Here is a 14132-nt window from a genome sequence, read left to right as displayed (position 1 = left end):
TTAGACATCGAAAAAAGTTTGGAATTGCAGAAATATGCCTTGCAAAACGATAAGGAAAATGTACAAGAGTTTTAAAGGGAATAGTTCACCCCCAAAATGACTTTTTCCATCAATTAGTCACCTCATGGATATTTTTTAGTTTTTGTCGCATTTCTAAGCCAATAATTTGATGACCGGCAGCGGTTCCGGTAGGAGACACAAAGAGTCTCCTTTGTGTCTCCTACCGGAACCGCTGCCTACCGGTCCACCGGTCTAATGGATAGAAAAAAAGTATTTTTGGGGGTGAACTATCCCTTTAAGGCTAGTTCAGAGCAAAAAAATTACGATGAGACGAAACCGTTATAGAACGTTGCAGAGAGAGGTAGTTGTATGAATATGGTATGGTATGGTATGAATTAGCCTGTCGCAGGTCGTATGATGCCGGCTGATTTGAGTCTCGTGAGATTCCACTAGTCGAATGACTAGCGACAAGTTTCAGAACGTGTCATACGTAGTATAGCATTATTATGATTTCTCTGTTTCGTCTGTCGCTCTTTTAACTGTCACTTTCCCATATTCTGCAGGGATGACTTTCCAGTCAGAGCACTGAGGTCTCAAATTACATTACAGACCTTTAATCCACCTAGTGCAGTGGTTCTCAAACTTTTTCATGTCAAGAACCCCCACATTGACACTTATTAGCCCGCGGACCCCCATTTGAAAATATATGCCTCAGGGACCCCCATAATAATAAGATTTTTATGGCTCTATCAGTGATTCTCATTCTCATTTCAAGGACCTCCAGTTTGACTTGCATTAGGCTACGGACCCCCATTTAATGACATTTCTATCAATGGGACCCCAATTTATATTGTAAAATCAATGTTAATTTAACTCTGTGAGTGTACAAATGGAACCAAATGGACCCGTTAGGGTCCATTTGGTCCCATTTGTACACTCTCAGAGTTACAGACCCATAAGTGTCCATTTGGTTACTAACTATCCATCATTTAGCTGGGGACCCCCTGGAACTCCCTCAAGGACCCCTGGGGGTCCCTGGACCCCACTTTGAGAACCAATGATCTAGTGTTTAAGAAAACAATACCACAACTACACAAAACACATTGATATCTTCTCGGGAAATACAGATGTTTCACACACATTATCAATGCGTTTCTTTTTTCATTCACATAGCTGGGAGGGACAGTCTGCTGTTTATATCTCATAGCCCGGAGGGACTATTTTGGAATTGCTTATTGTTTTGTCTACAACAGTGGTTTTCAACCTTTTTCATGCCAAGGACCCCTAAATTGATATACATTTGACCAAAAATAGCAAATCTGCAAGCTCATAGCGCGGCACCAAGTGCCGCGCTATGAGCTTGTGGATCCGCTATTTTTGAATAGCCAAAGCTAAGTGGTTAAAATGATTGTCACGCTATGTTAAAGGGATATTTCACTTTCAAAAAAACCTTTGGTGATTGTATCGTCTGCTCAGGCCTTTGTGAACCCCCCAGACAGTTTTTAAGTTGCTTGATTCAATATTTAGATATTAGATATTCATTTTATCAGACACGCCCCCTTCCTATACAAACCCATTATAACTTCAAACTCCATTTTTAACATGTTAGATTAATCAAAAACACCCGTCCTTCCGTTCCGGAGAAACGGAAAACCCCCCAAAAATAAAGAATAATTTTAGTTTTTTTTTTTTTGTTATAAACGTTTTTGGCAGGCAAAAAAACCTGTTAGGATTTAGAAAACATTTTTAGAATAGGCCTCAGGTCTTAATGGGTTAAACCAGCAAGCCTGTGTATGGTTGGATTAAATAAATGGATGTTTTCTGGGTGTTTCAAACGGTCCCCAAACTCTGGTACAGTAGCTCTCTGCCACATATGGATGTATGCCCACCTCCTGCCTGGGCCTGAGGGACAACATGGTGTAGGGTTACGTGTAGGGAAGGTGCTGTGTCATGTACCAAATGTAGGCCACCTCACTGTGACCCTGAAAACCCATTGCCCTGCAATATAATGCTTGTGTGTTATTGGGTTATCCAGTGGTGGAAAAAGTACTGAAATGTTTCACTTTTTGTTTTCTGTGAAAAAAACTCTGGCACTGGGACAACATAATATAGAAATATTTTGTGTTTATTCGTTTCTGTTCTTTTACATATTCATAGGTAGTACAATTGAGTGCCAGAATTGATTTAAATAATTTATTATATTGCAAATACTCAAAGTCTCCTTACAAAACAAAACAATACAATCAAGGAAAGGCCATTGTTATTCTTACCAAATGCATAATGAATCTGTCATGTAAAACTGTATGTCATAATAATCTGCGATCCTGCTTTGTTTCCAGATGCGTTCAGTTGGGACGAGTATCTCAGAGAAACATCATCTACACCTGCTCCTCCTACCTTTTTGCGTCAGGTATGTCCCTCACCCCCAGTGACCACACACACACACACACACACACACACACACACACACACACACACACACACACACACACACACACACACACACACACATTTCTGCACCATCTCACCTGTCTGATGTGGTCACCAACGCATTTGGTTATTTCATTTTTTAATTAACCCATTCAGACCTGGACCGCATCCGTGCCATTTTAGATTATAACCACTTTAACCGTTATTTCATACTTTGGCTATTAACACATTCCACGCCAGAATTTAATCTCATAATGTACTCACCAGTGCCAGCGTTTTATTGTTGTTTTTTTCACGTCGCCACAGACCTCGCTAAATCCGTTAAAATCGCGCGTTCAACTGTTTGTAAACACACAGGGGATCTGTGTGAGGCGCCCAGTGAAAACCGTTTCGATTTGCGATCCGCCATCTTGAAGCTACAGCGGTGAATGCTAAACAGCGATCAGCGAGGAGAAAAACAACAACCGAGAAAATGGAGATTTTGTTTCCGCTTTAGAGTGGGATCCGGAATTTAATTCCGTTTACGGTGGTGCTACAATGAAATGTGTCGTGGCGAACAAGGCCTACAATGAAATGTGAACCTGTGATTAAAAAAAAAAAAAAGACCACTTCGCGTATATCTACGCGACTGGCACGCTGCGCAATTAATTAGGTTTGCATAGATATACGCAATTGGCACTCAATGTGTTAAAAAATAGCAGATATACAATCTCACTGCCGCGCTGTGAGCTTGTAGATCTGCTGTTTTTGAAAAATCGTGAAAAAGTGTGCAAATCTTTGAATATATACATTTTTTTAAAGCAAACATTTTTAACTCATATTTTGCTTCCGGGGGTCCCTGGAACAACATATTTTGGCCAAATACATATAATTTTGGGTGGTCCTTGACATGAAAACGTTTGAGCACCACTGATATTTAGCAACATACATTGTTGTAGAGTCTGAACCTCAGGCCTTAATGGGTTCATTGTTTATTGTCTATTTTGCTATGATTCTCTCCGCCAGGAGAGTTTGTTTTCACTTTCTGAAACTGGGACTAACATTGGTCAAGCCTCAGGTGACACGTGACAATACGGTGAAATAGTGTGATCCGATTGGCTAGTGACGTATAGCGGCCTATAAAATACATGTGTCACTTTGAAAGAGTCTGTGCCACTTTCAAAGTGAGGTAAGACAGTTCCAACAATCCTGCATGCAAAGCAGATACTGTACTTTAATTAAAGGACGACTTCACCGCTTTTCAACCTATCTTCATATAATTGGTCCTCACTAATATTCATGATAAAATGGTACCATTTTTTTCTACTCGGTCTGTGTCTCAGAGGACGGCTGTGGACAGTTCAGAGTCCCGTCTACCAGTGACATCATCAATGGGGAATCCAAGCTAATAGAAACTGCAGGCTTTCTATTCCTGGAAAGTTGCAATGCAATAAAAGAAGCCATTGTTCTCGTGTTAATAAAAATCTAAATAAAAAATGTGAAATCTTGTTGGAAAAAAAAATCATGCCTAACGATGATGTCACTGGTAGACGGGTTTCTGGACTGTCCACAGCCCTCCTATGAGACACAGACCAAGTAGATTTTTTTTTTACCATTTTATCATGAGTATTAGTGAGGACCAATTATATGAAGATAGGTTGAAAAGCGGTGAAGTCGTCCTTTAAGCTAAAGCCTCTCTAGATGGGAAGGCCTCGATCCTACAAATGCTTAGTTAACAGCTAAGCGCCCAAGCCAGCGAGCATGATTTCGAGTTGACATGGCTGAGAAATGGACAGATAGGACACTTACACAGACAGGAGGGATAGGACACTTACATAGACAGGACGGATAGGACACTTATACAGACAAGACGGATACTTATACAGACAGGACGGATTTTTTGTAAGAATTAGAACATAAGAGAACATGTTCTAATGTTCTCTTATGTTCGGTATAACGGCCTATAACTACGTGTGTCACTTTGAAAGAGTCTGTCCCTCTTTCAAAGTGAGGTAAGACTGGAACAATCACGAAATGGCTGAGAAATGGCGGATACTGTAACAATTGTATAGGACACTTACACAGACAGGACAGATAGGACACTTACACAGACAGGACGGATAGGACACTTACATAGACAGGACGGATAGGACACTTATACAGACAGGAGGGATAGGACACTTATACAGACAGGACGGATAGGACACTTATACAGACAGAACATTCCCAACATTCCCAACACGAGTCTTCTGGCGGAGAGTTGTGCTCCGAGGAGCACTTTTTCTAGTTAGTCTTCAAATGCCTTCTCAAGTGTGGAGGGAACAGATAGGCAGAGAAATAGTCTATTCTTAGGCACATACAGTATGAACAGGGACAAAGCAGATTATTAACCCATTGAGACCTGAAGCCGATTCTACATGTCTCCTAAATCCCAACAGTTTTCTGAAAAATGTATGTTTCTATATCCGTGGTGCTCAATCTTTTTCATGTCAAGGACCCCCAAAATCATATGTATTTGGCCGCGGACCCCCATCAAAATATGTTGTTCCAGGGACCCCCCAGAAGCAAAGATTTGAGTTAAAACTATTTGCTTTAAAAATATATATATTCAAAGATTTGCACACATTTTCACAAATTTTCAAAAATAGCAGATCTACAAGCTCGTAGCGTGGCACTCGGTGCCGCGCTACGAGCTTGTATATCTGCTATTTTTGAATAGCCCAAAGTGTAAAGGTCTTAATGGGTTAAAGGTACATGTAAACAGTATATCCTGTTACTGTATAGACCATATCCAGGACAGTCAGTATTGCGGGTACTGTGTACATGTAACAAGAACAAGCACAGACTCTGAGCCTCACGCTCTATTGTTGTTCCAGGGTTAGAACTGGGTTGTATGACCCGTTCAGAAATAACAGGAAAATGCATAGATTTGTGTCCAATAAGGTAACATTGACTCATTGTCTTTTCTGTTGCATATAATCAAGACACCGTCATGCATAGTTACCCCCATTTGGATCCATGAAAATCTGAAGTCTGTCTTTTTTTTATGTTGTTCGCCTATTTTTTCTGAATGCTTGCCTATTATGACCTGCCCGTAAATGGCGGAATAAGGGACACTAGGGTCCATGTGGTTAACCTCTCTCTCTCTGTCTGTCTGGCTGTCTGTCTGTCTGTCTGTCTGTCTGTCTGTCTGTCTCTCTCTCTCTCTCTCTCTTTAACACATTGGGTGCCAGCATTTTATAATAACAGATTACGTTGAGTGCCGGGGTTTTTAACCATTTTTGAACCTTTTTCAAGTAGTCACAAAATATTTTCAGTGATCACCGTCCCCACGGTGATCCCCTCATTACACAGATAGAGGTCTCGTACAATCGGGGGGAAAACATTAAAAACATTCGGTAATCCGTTCCATAGTTACAGCCAGTTGAAAATAGTAAAATTAACATTGTAAAAAAAAAAAGTACACAGGAGCAGAGATACAGCATTTTGAAGTCATAACTTAACAAGGAAGTGGATTCAAGTCTAAATCTTTGAAAAATGATATCTCCTGTTGCTATGGAGAAGAAAAAAAAAAAAATTGAAAAATAAATAAATATATATACGTTTTTGGCACCCAGCGTGTTAATAATTGTATGCATGTAAAAATAGCAGAAATAACTGATCTACAAGCTTACAACGCAGTGACGCGTTGTAATTAGACTATTGCGATTAAACGATCATGTAATAGTTGTGACAGGCCTAAGTTACCCCCATTTGGATCCATTCTCTGAATACTTGCCTATTTATGACCTGCCCGAAAATGCCGGAATAGGGGACTCTAGGGTCCATGTGGTTAACGTGTCTCTCTCTCTCTCTCTCTCTCTCTAACGTTATTATCCTCCTCTTCTCTCCAGGCCAGGGTCCCGCCCTCCAACGACTTCAAGGTGGGAATGAAGCTGGAGGCGCACGACCCGCGCAACTCCACCTCGGTGTGCATCGCCACGGTGATGGGCATGACGGGCGTGCGGCTGCGGCTGCGCCTGGACGGCAGCGACAGCACCAACGACTTCTGGAGGCTGGTGGACTCGTCCGACATCCAGCCCATCGGCACCTGCGAGAAGAAAGGAGACATGCTGCAGCCGCCGCTCGGTAAACTCACGTCACCAACCCTCTGTATTCTTTATTCATGCTGCAGTCACTAGGAAACAACTAGCGAAATCAGACCAAATGTTTTTTGCAGAACGCTGTCTGTTTTGTCTTGACAGAAGGCTGCTAAGGTTGTATCACAATGCGACAAGTTGTGAGCTTGTAGATCAGCTATGTAGCTATTTGTACACGACACCGTTGTCGACGAATCGATTTAGTGAAAAATCGATTTGTTGCTTGATTATTTGATTAACACATTGATTGCCAAGATCGCATATACTCGTTCTTTCAAATGCATCACTTGATGGCCAAGATCGAGTTGATGCGTTCTTTCCAAAAAAACATTTAAAAAAAAAAATTGCACAAGGGGTACCCTAACACAGCTTTGGAATGATCGATCGTCACTCAGAGAAGTATGTGGATGTGACGTCACATCCGTTCATCCCAATGATGGGATTTTCAGAAAAACACCTCTAACTCAGTTTCTTTTTTTTGCATTGAAAACCACCCGTTTTCAACGGACCAAAGCCCCAAAATGGCCGATCGCGGTTGGAACTTTATTGTCCACAGATCCCTCCGCCTACTCATTGGAACTTTTTTTTCGTGTTTTTTTTTACACAATGTATCTTCCACGGCGTTTCAACGATCGTTGATTTAAGGTAATTACGCTGGCACGGGGATAGAAAACTATCTTTAATATCTTGGCAGTCAATGTGTTAATTGGAAAAGTAATCGATGTAAATAAAAAACATCACATGGATGCACCTGTGACTTATTATCAGTGTTGTAGCCTGGGGTCATCGGGTGTTTCGGGTCTCGAAACATACACCCTCACCCAGGTGACCCAGCCGGGGTTGATCAAGGCCCGACTTACGTCCCAGTAGCTACCCATGGTCAGTCCTTTTATAGGCCAAGACAGGGCCCCTCAGTCCGCTTGTCCGGAACTACTCTGCTAGGACCGGGGGGGGGCTCTGGCACGTGGAGGGACTAGGCTCTGTGGATGGCCTCCTGTCCAGGCCCCTCCTTCGTCTCACCAGGTCCAGGACCTCCCCCCGCTCCAAACATTTCACTCCGGCATGATGGTGTCTTGCGACTTGCCTGAATGGCCCTCCTTAAAGGCCTCACCGTGGGTTTGTTGGGCTTCTTCCTCACGGAAGACACAGGCTGGGGCGCCAACCCATACTGCTCCCGGGATGCCGTCTACATTCCGGCTGTCACCCGTCTCTCCGGTGGTCACCAGACTGTTCCTGATTGTCACGTAGTCTATTCCTATGAGCCACTATAAATAGAATAACTATAAATGAAATCATCACGTGGATGCACCTGGGACGTATCATCAGTGTTGTAGTGTAGTGTAGATCAGTGGTTCTCAAACCTTTTCATGTCAAGGACCCCCAAATTGACACTTATTAGCCCGCGGACCCCCATTTCAAAAGATATGCCAGGGACCCCCATAAGAGAAGATTTTTACAGCTCTAGCAGTGATTCTCAACCATTTTAATTTCAAGGACCCCCAGTTTGACATGCATTAGGGCTACGGACCCCCATTTAATGGCATTTCTATCACTTGGACCGCAATTTATATTGTAAAATCAATGTTAATTTAACTCTGAGAGTGTTCAAATGAAACCAAATGGACCCGTTAGGGTCCATTTGGTTCCATTTGTACACTCTCAGAGTTACAGACCCATAAGGGTCCATTTGGTGCCTAATCTATCATTTAGCTGGGGACCCCCTGGACCCCTGGGGGTCCCCGGACCCCACTTTGAGAACCAATGGTGTAAATATAGTAATCGCTAACAAAATAACAAAATAATTGCCCTAAAATCAGGCCAAATGAGTGCTTTCCAGAGCTCTAAAACATTGTATTTTTTTCTTTTGGATTAGAATGACAGTGTGGTATTACTTATGTGTGGAATGATGTCTAATGGTGGTTTCATTCTTTCGCCTCTCTTCAAGGATTTCGGATGAACGCCTCCTCGTGGCCCATGTTCCTATTGAGAACGTTAAACGGAGCAGAGATGGCCCCGGCCGCAGCCTTTAAAAAAGTATGCTTTCCTTCAAATATATCACTTTTAAAAGATGTTTTTATTTATTTTATGATAGGTCATGAATTATATTATGGGTGTCACAGTTAGTCGAACTAATCTATTTAATCAATTGTACAAAAATGCAATAATATTTTTTTCTTTCAAATATTTCTTTTGAATCTACTCTAAGCTTGTAGATCTACAAGCTTGTAGATCTGCTATTTTAGCTACCTTTGTTAGTTTAATCAGACTAACCTAATTTTGTCAATTATAAAAAGTCAATCAGAACTGTTTTTACGTTGATTCGTTGTTATATAATAAAACTAAACAAATTTTATATATAAAAAATGCATCTCGATCATTCGATTAATCGAAAAAGTTATCTAGAGTTGCAGCCCTAAATCATATCGACTCATGTTGTTCCAGGAGCAGCGGTGTGAAGTAAACTAAGTACATTTACTCAAGTACTGTACTTAAGTACCATTTTGAGGTATCTTTACTATACTGGAGTATTTCTAACTTTCAGTACTTTTACTTCTACTCCTCTACATCTCAGAGGCAAATATTGTACTTTTACTCCACTACAATTATTTGAAAACTTTAAAGTTACTTCGCAGATATAAATGATTACGTTATAAAACATACATTAACCACTTTAGCCCTATTTTATACATAGGCTATTTGAAAATTAGCAGATCTACAAGCTCACGCATTTTGAGCTTGTAGATCTGCTATTTTCAAACATTTTACTACTTTTACTTTTGGTATGTTAAGTATATTTTGCTGCAGTGCCAATACTTTTGTACTTTTACTCAGGTAACATTTTGAACACAAGCCTTTTACTTGCAACAGAGTATTTTTACATTGTGGTATTGCTACTTTTACCTAAGTAATAATATCAGAGTACTTCTTCATCCACATTCACTGTTTCCAGGAGCCTCCGAGGCCGCCTCAGAACAGCTTCAAGACGGGCCTGAAGCTGGAGGCGGTGGACAAGAAGAACCCCTACCTGATCTGCCCCGCCACCGTGGGGGAGGTGAAGGGCGAGGAGGTGTTCGTCATGTTCGACGGGTGGAGGGGGGCCTTCGACTACTGGTGCAAGTACGACTCCCGGGACGTCTTCCCCGTCGGCTGGTGTTCCATCACCAAGCACAGCCTGCAGCCACCGGGCAACAGTGGTGAGTGTCCTCTCCTCCTCTAGGTGGCAGTATAGCACAGTGGTTCTCTTACCTTTTTTGTTTTCTAGCTCTGGACCATTAAATGGTAGGGGTGTCACGATACACCTAATCCACGATTAGATTCGACTTTCGATTCGATTTTCGATACGATATATATTTTTAAAACGTCCTTTTTTTCAGCTTTGAGGGCTATATTATTATTAATGTTTCTCAATAAGTCCCTTTTATTTGAATAATATCAAATGAGAATAACAAAAAGGGTTTTATGCCCTTACAACAACTGTCATTTTCAGATGTATCTTTAAGATGAGTTCACAACATTCTTGTGAAGCTCTATAACTAAATAAAATCTAAATACAAAGTTGAATATGTAAGAAAAAAGGATCCAAAGACAACTGTTATTTGGCTACATGCTCTTAAACATATTAAAGTATGTTCACATTGCTTGAACAGGTAAGAGCTTTAACAAACAAGAAATGTGAATAATAAGCTAAGCCAGGGGTCTTCAACAGGGTTTTTTCTTTTTTTTCTTAATCCCATCCCTTTTCTGAGGTGAACGTTAGCCAAAAATAGCAGATCTACAAGCTCACAGTGAGCTTGTAGATCGGCTATTTTTGGCCGAGAGGTATAGGTGTAGAGGGAAAAAAAGAGAAGACGGAGCAACTATCAATGTGGAGCATAATCGACAAACGGTAGCCGTTTTGTCAACGTTTTGCCAAAATATTGCCAGACTTTTGACTTAAAGGAAGCGGGAGGGTTTTCCAATTCTTCCGTTTGTGTATCATCATTACCATCGCTGGCTTCAGCAGTGGCCATGGTGAAATGTAAAGTACCGTAATTTTCGCACTATAAGCCGCACCTGAATATAAGCCGCAGCAGCTAAATTGAATGATTTGTACATATATAAGCCGCACTGGACTATAAGCCGCGGGTGTAAAATCCCTAGATTTAGGAGGTCCCCTAGTGGCCGTTAGCTATAAAAATCCATAGATAAGCGCACCGTTATATAAGCCGCAGGGTCGAAAAAAGGGAAAAAAGTCGCGGCTTATAGTCCGAAATTTACGGTAATAGTACAGACGCAACGCTACGGCGTCTCTCTCTCTGTCTCCTAAACTCCTCTGTGGTGCGTGTGGGTTGGTCCTGTCGTCTTTTATTTCTCCCCCGTCGTAAGCACGCATGCGTGATGCACGGAAAACACAACAGCGGCTCCAGCATGGCTTCACCCGGACGTGCAATCGGATGTGCGCATGCGCGGGAGTATGTATTTTTTTAACCCTTGAATCGCGATACGACTTTTGATTCCGATACACTGTATCGTACGTCATTTTCGGTTCAATTTCGATACGTATCGAGTATCGTGACACCCTTACTAAATGGTGAATGGTGCATTTATATAGCACTTTTATCCAAAGCGCTTTACATAGATTGTGCATTACATTCATCCATTCACACACACATTCACACACCGATGGCGGAGGAAACCATACAAGACACCACCTGCTCATCAGGAGCAATTAGGGGTTCAGCGTCTTGCTCAAGGACACTTCCACACTAACACCGGGATTGAACTGGGAACCTCACGGTTGCCATCCGGCCGCTCTACCGGCCACTCTACCCCTGAGCCACTGCCGCCCGTGCGGCAGTCCAATACCATGCTTATTTTGAACAACAATATGCAACAATGTATATACTGTATGTAGTACAGTGCGTGCGTGCACGCATACATATGCACAAAACGAAGTATAACAAGGCCTTTACAGTCAATATTTCATTTCAAGCTCTTTCCCAACTCTACACCTATATTAGTTTAAAGATACGTTTGATGGACTTGTATTTATTTATTTAAGGTTTTTTTTTTTAAATATATATATTTTCCCTAAATAAATACATTTATATATATTTTTTTACCATTTTAAAACATTTCCCCCTGGATGAGCTGTATTTATGCGATGGACCTCTAGTGGTCCGCGGGCCACTGGTTTAGGAACAGTGTTCTATATAACAAACAGTGGTGAGCAGTGGTGAATCTCCTCCTCTAGGTGGCAGCAGAACTCTAATAATAACGTGTAAAATCAATGTAAAAACTAGGGGCATTTGATCAAAACTATGTACAACACTTTTGAGCCACTGGTGTGTATATTTACTAGAAAAAGTGAATTGGTGTTTTCTTTTTCATCACATTTGACTGCTTAAAGTGTACTGTAATGACAAGATATTAACCTCCAACTAGTTAAGTAGATTACTCCTTCTACTCCACTACATCTCAGAGGCAAATATTGTACTTTTACTCCTCTCCAATTATTTGAATACTTTAGTTACTAGTTAATTAAATTAAATTAAATGTATTTTTTGTTTTATTACAAAGCATACATTACCCACTTCAGCTCTATATTAATTTCGCCCATTTGAAAATAGCCGATCTACAAGCTCACAATGCGTCGCCATGCGACGCATTGTGAGCTTGTAGATCTGCTATTTTCAAAAATATTATTTTTTGAAAACTTGTGAAATGGGACATTCTGCATAATGAGTACTTTTACTTTTAGTACTTTTAAGTACATTTTGATACCAATACCTTTGTACTTTTACTCAAGTAAATTTTTAATTCCGGACTTTTGCTTGTAACAAAGTATTTCTAATTTGCAGTATTGATACTTTTACTTAAGTAAAACATTCGAGTACTTTTCCCACCACTTGGTAGTAGCATACTAGTAAAAATATTTGTGAGAAATGATTGGCCCCTTCTCTCTGTTCCTGGCACATTTCTTACTAAATGCGGTTGAGTGTTTCACTCTGCTGTCATTTCTCTGGGTCTGTGCTAATCCACCTAGATAATTGGTGGTGGATGTTTAGAGAGCTACGTCAACCTCCTCCACGGTGCTCATTGGGTCCCTGTTTGGTGTTGAGACTTCCCATCCAGCGCTCTGGGCTGGCAGACATTATCCCCCCTAAAGCAACAATCCATAAATATATCAACTTAACCCATTGAGACCGGGAACGCATCCGAGTCATTTTTAAGATGTCTTTGGCTATTCAAAAATAGCAGATCTGCAAAAATGTTTTTATCGTGAAAATGTGTGCAAATATATATATATTTGTTATGTTTTTGTTTGTTTGTTTTCATGGAAAGCGATTTTTTTTTACTCAATCTTTTGCTTCTGGGGGTCCCTGGAATAACATATTTTGAGATGGGGGTCCGTGGCCAAATACAGTACATATCTTTTTGGGTGGTCCTTGACATGAAAAAGTTTGAGAACCACTGATATAGAAACATACGTTTTTTACAAAAAACTGTTTGGATGTAGAAGTTGTAGAATCCCCCAGAAGCAAAGATTTGAGTAACAGATGTTCGCTTTAAAAAGCATATATATAAGATTTGCACACATTTTCACGATTTAAAAAAAGAAATAGCAGATCTACAAGCTCATAGCGCTGCACTCGGTGCCGCGCTATGAGCTTGTAGATCTGCTATTTTTTGAATAGCCCAAAGAAATCTTAAAAAAATGACACAGATGCGTTCCCGGTCTCAATGGGTTAAATGTGTTCAGTGTGTTCGTCGAAACGACTAAAGTTCACTTCAGAAATTGGTAGCTTTACATTTATTTGGCTATTAACTGAAAAGCCACCGAGCGAAGCCACACCACTCCCTGTGTGCTTTTTTCTTCTCCAAAAGGTTCGTACGGCCATTGATCAACTGGGCCTTTCATTAAAGGGATAGAACCCCTAATTATAGCAACAAAGCCATTTAATGGGCGGCGGCCCAGGGATCGTGTACAATGGGGTGGTTTAATAGCTTTGTGGCGCGCGGTGTCTGCCAAGCATCAAGTCACATGGGGTTAGCGCAGAGATCAGTGTTTTTAAGAGCTCTGCTGAAGTGCTGCTGATCATTTGCAGACTTCGTTCTGCGAGTCGGAGCGGAGCGGGACGCGTGACTTATATCGTCGCCATCGGTGGGGGGGTCAGAAACCTCGTATGTCTCCGTGTTTTAACTCTTTAACACATCCACTGCCAGGCCCGTAGTCCTACGGGCCGTTAAATCCAACCGTTAACTGCCGTTCCCGTAGTCCTACGGGGCGGGTGTTTTCCCATGTTAAATCGTGCAGGTGCAGATTCCGGATTTTTTTTGCACTTCCGGTCTCGAAGGGGGCGGGCCGGAAACGAAATAATACTGTTTCCGGTTTTTCTCCCGCCTCCGTTTCCTGTCTAGCGGTCAACTTTGGACGCCATTATCTCTGGCTTGTTGTTTTTCTCACCACATCCACCATTTTAGCGTTTTCCTCTCGTTCTCCAGAATGCAGTGTCGGATCGCCGCACGGTTTTCAGCGTTTTGTTCGGTCGGGTCCCGTGTTTGTGTCGAACCAAATGAACGCGGATTTTAAACGGATTTAGC

At 41.4% G+C, this 14132-nt stretch overlaps 1 protein-coding gene across 2 annotated transcripts in view; it reads left to right on the top strand.

The window, feature by feature from the left end:
* The window catches only part of LOC311052532 (sex comb on midleg-like protein 2), a 48588-nt gene that overhangs the window by 8149 nt on the left and 26307 nt on the right, over positions 1 to 14132 (top strand). For both annotated transcript variants that reach the window (XM_084067528.1, XM_084067527.1), the window contains exons 4-7: positions 2340 to 2410; positions 6303 to 6537; positions 8494 to 8582; positions 9499 to 9742. In XM_084067528.1, coding sequence (XP_083923654.1) covers positions 2340 to 2410; positions 6303 to 6537; positions 8494 to 8582; positions 9499 to 9742 — 639 coding nt within the window. The remainder of the gene's footprint in view (positions 1 to 2339; positions 2411 to 6302; positions 6538 to 8493; positions 8583 to 9498; positions 9743 to 14132) is intronic.

Source organism: Gymnoscopelus microlampas, assembly GCF_963454915.1.
Source record: "Gymnoscopelus microlampas genome assembly, chromosome: 9".
In the NCBI taxonomy this organism is placed as follows: Eukaryota; Metazoa; Chordata; class Actinopteri; order Myctophiformes; family Myctophidae; genus Gymnoscopelus; species Gymnoscopelus microlampas.
This window is presented reverse-complemented; position numbering and strand designations above follow the sequence as displayed.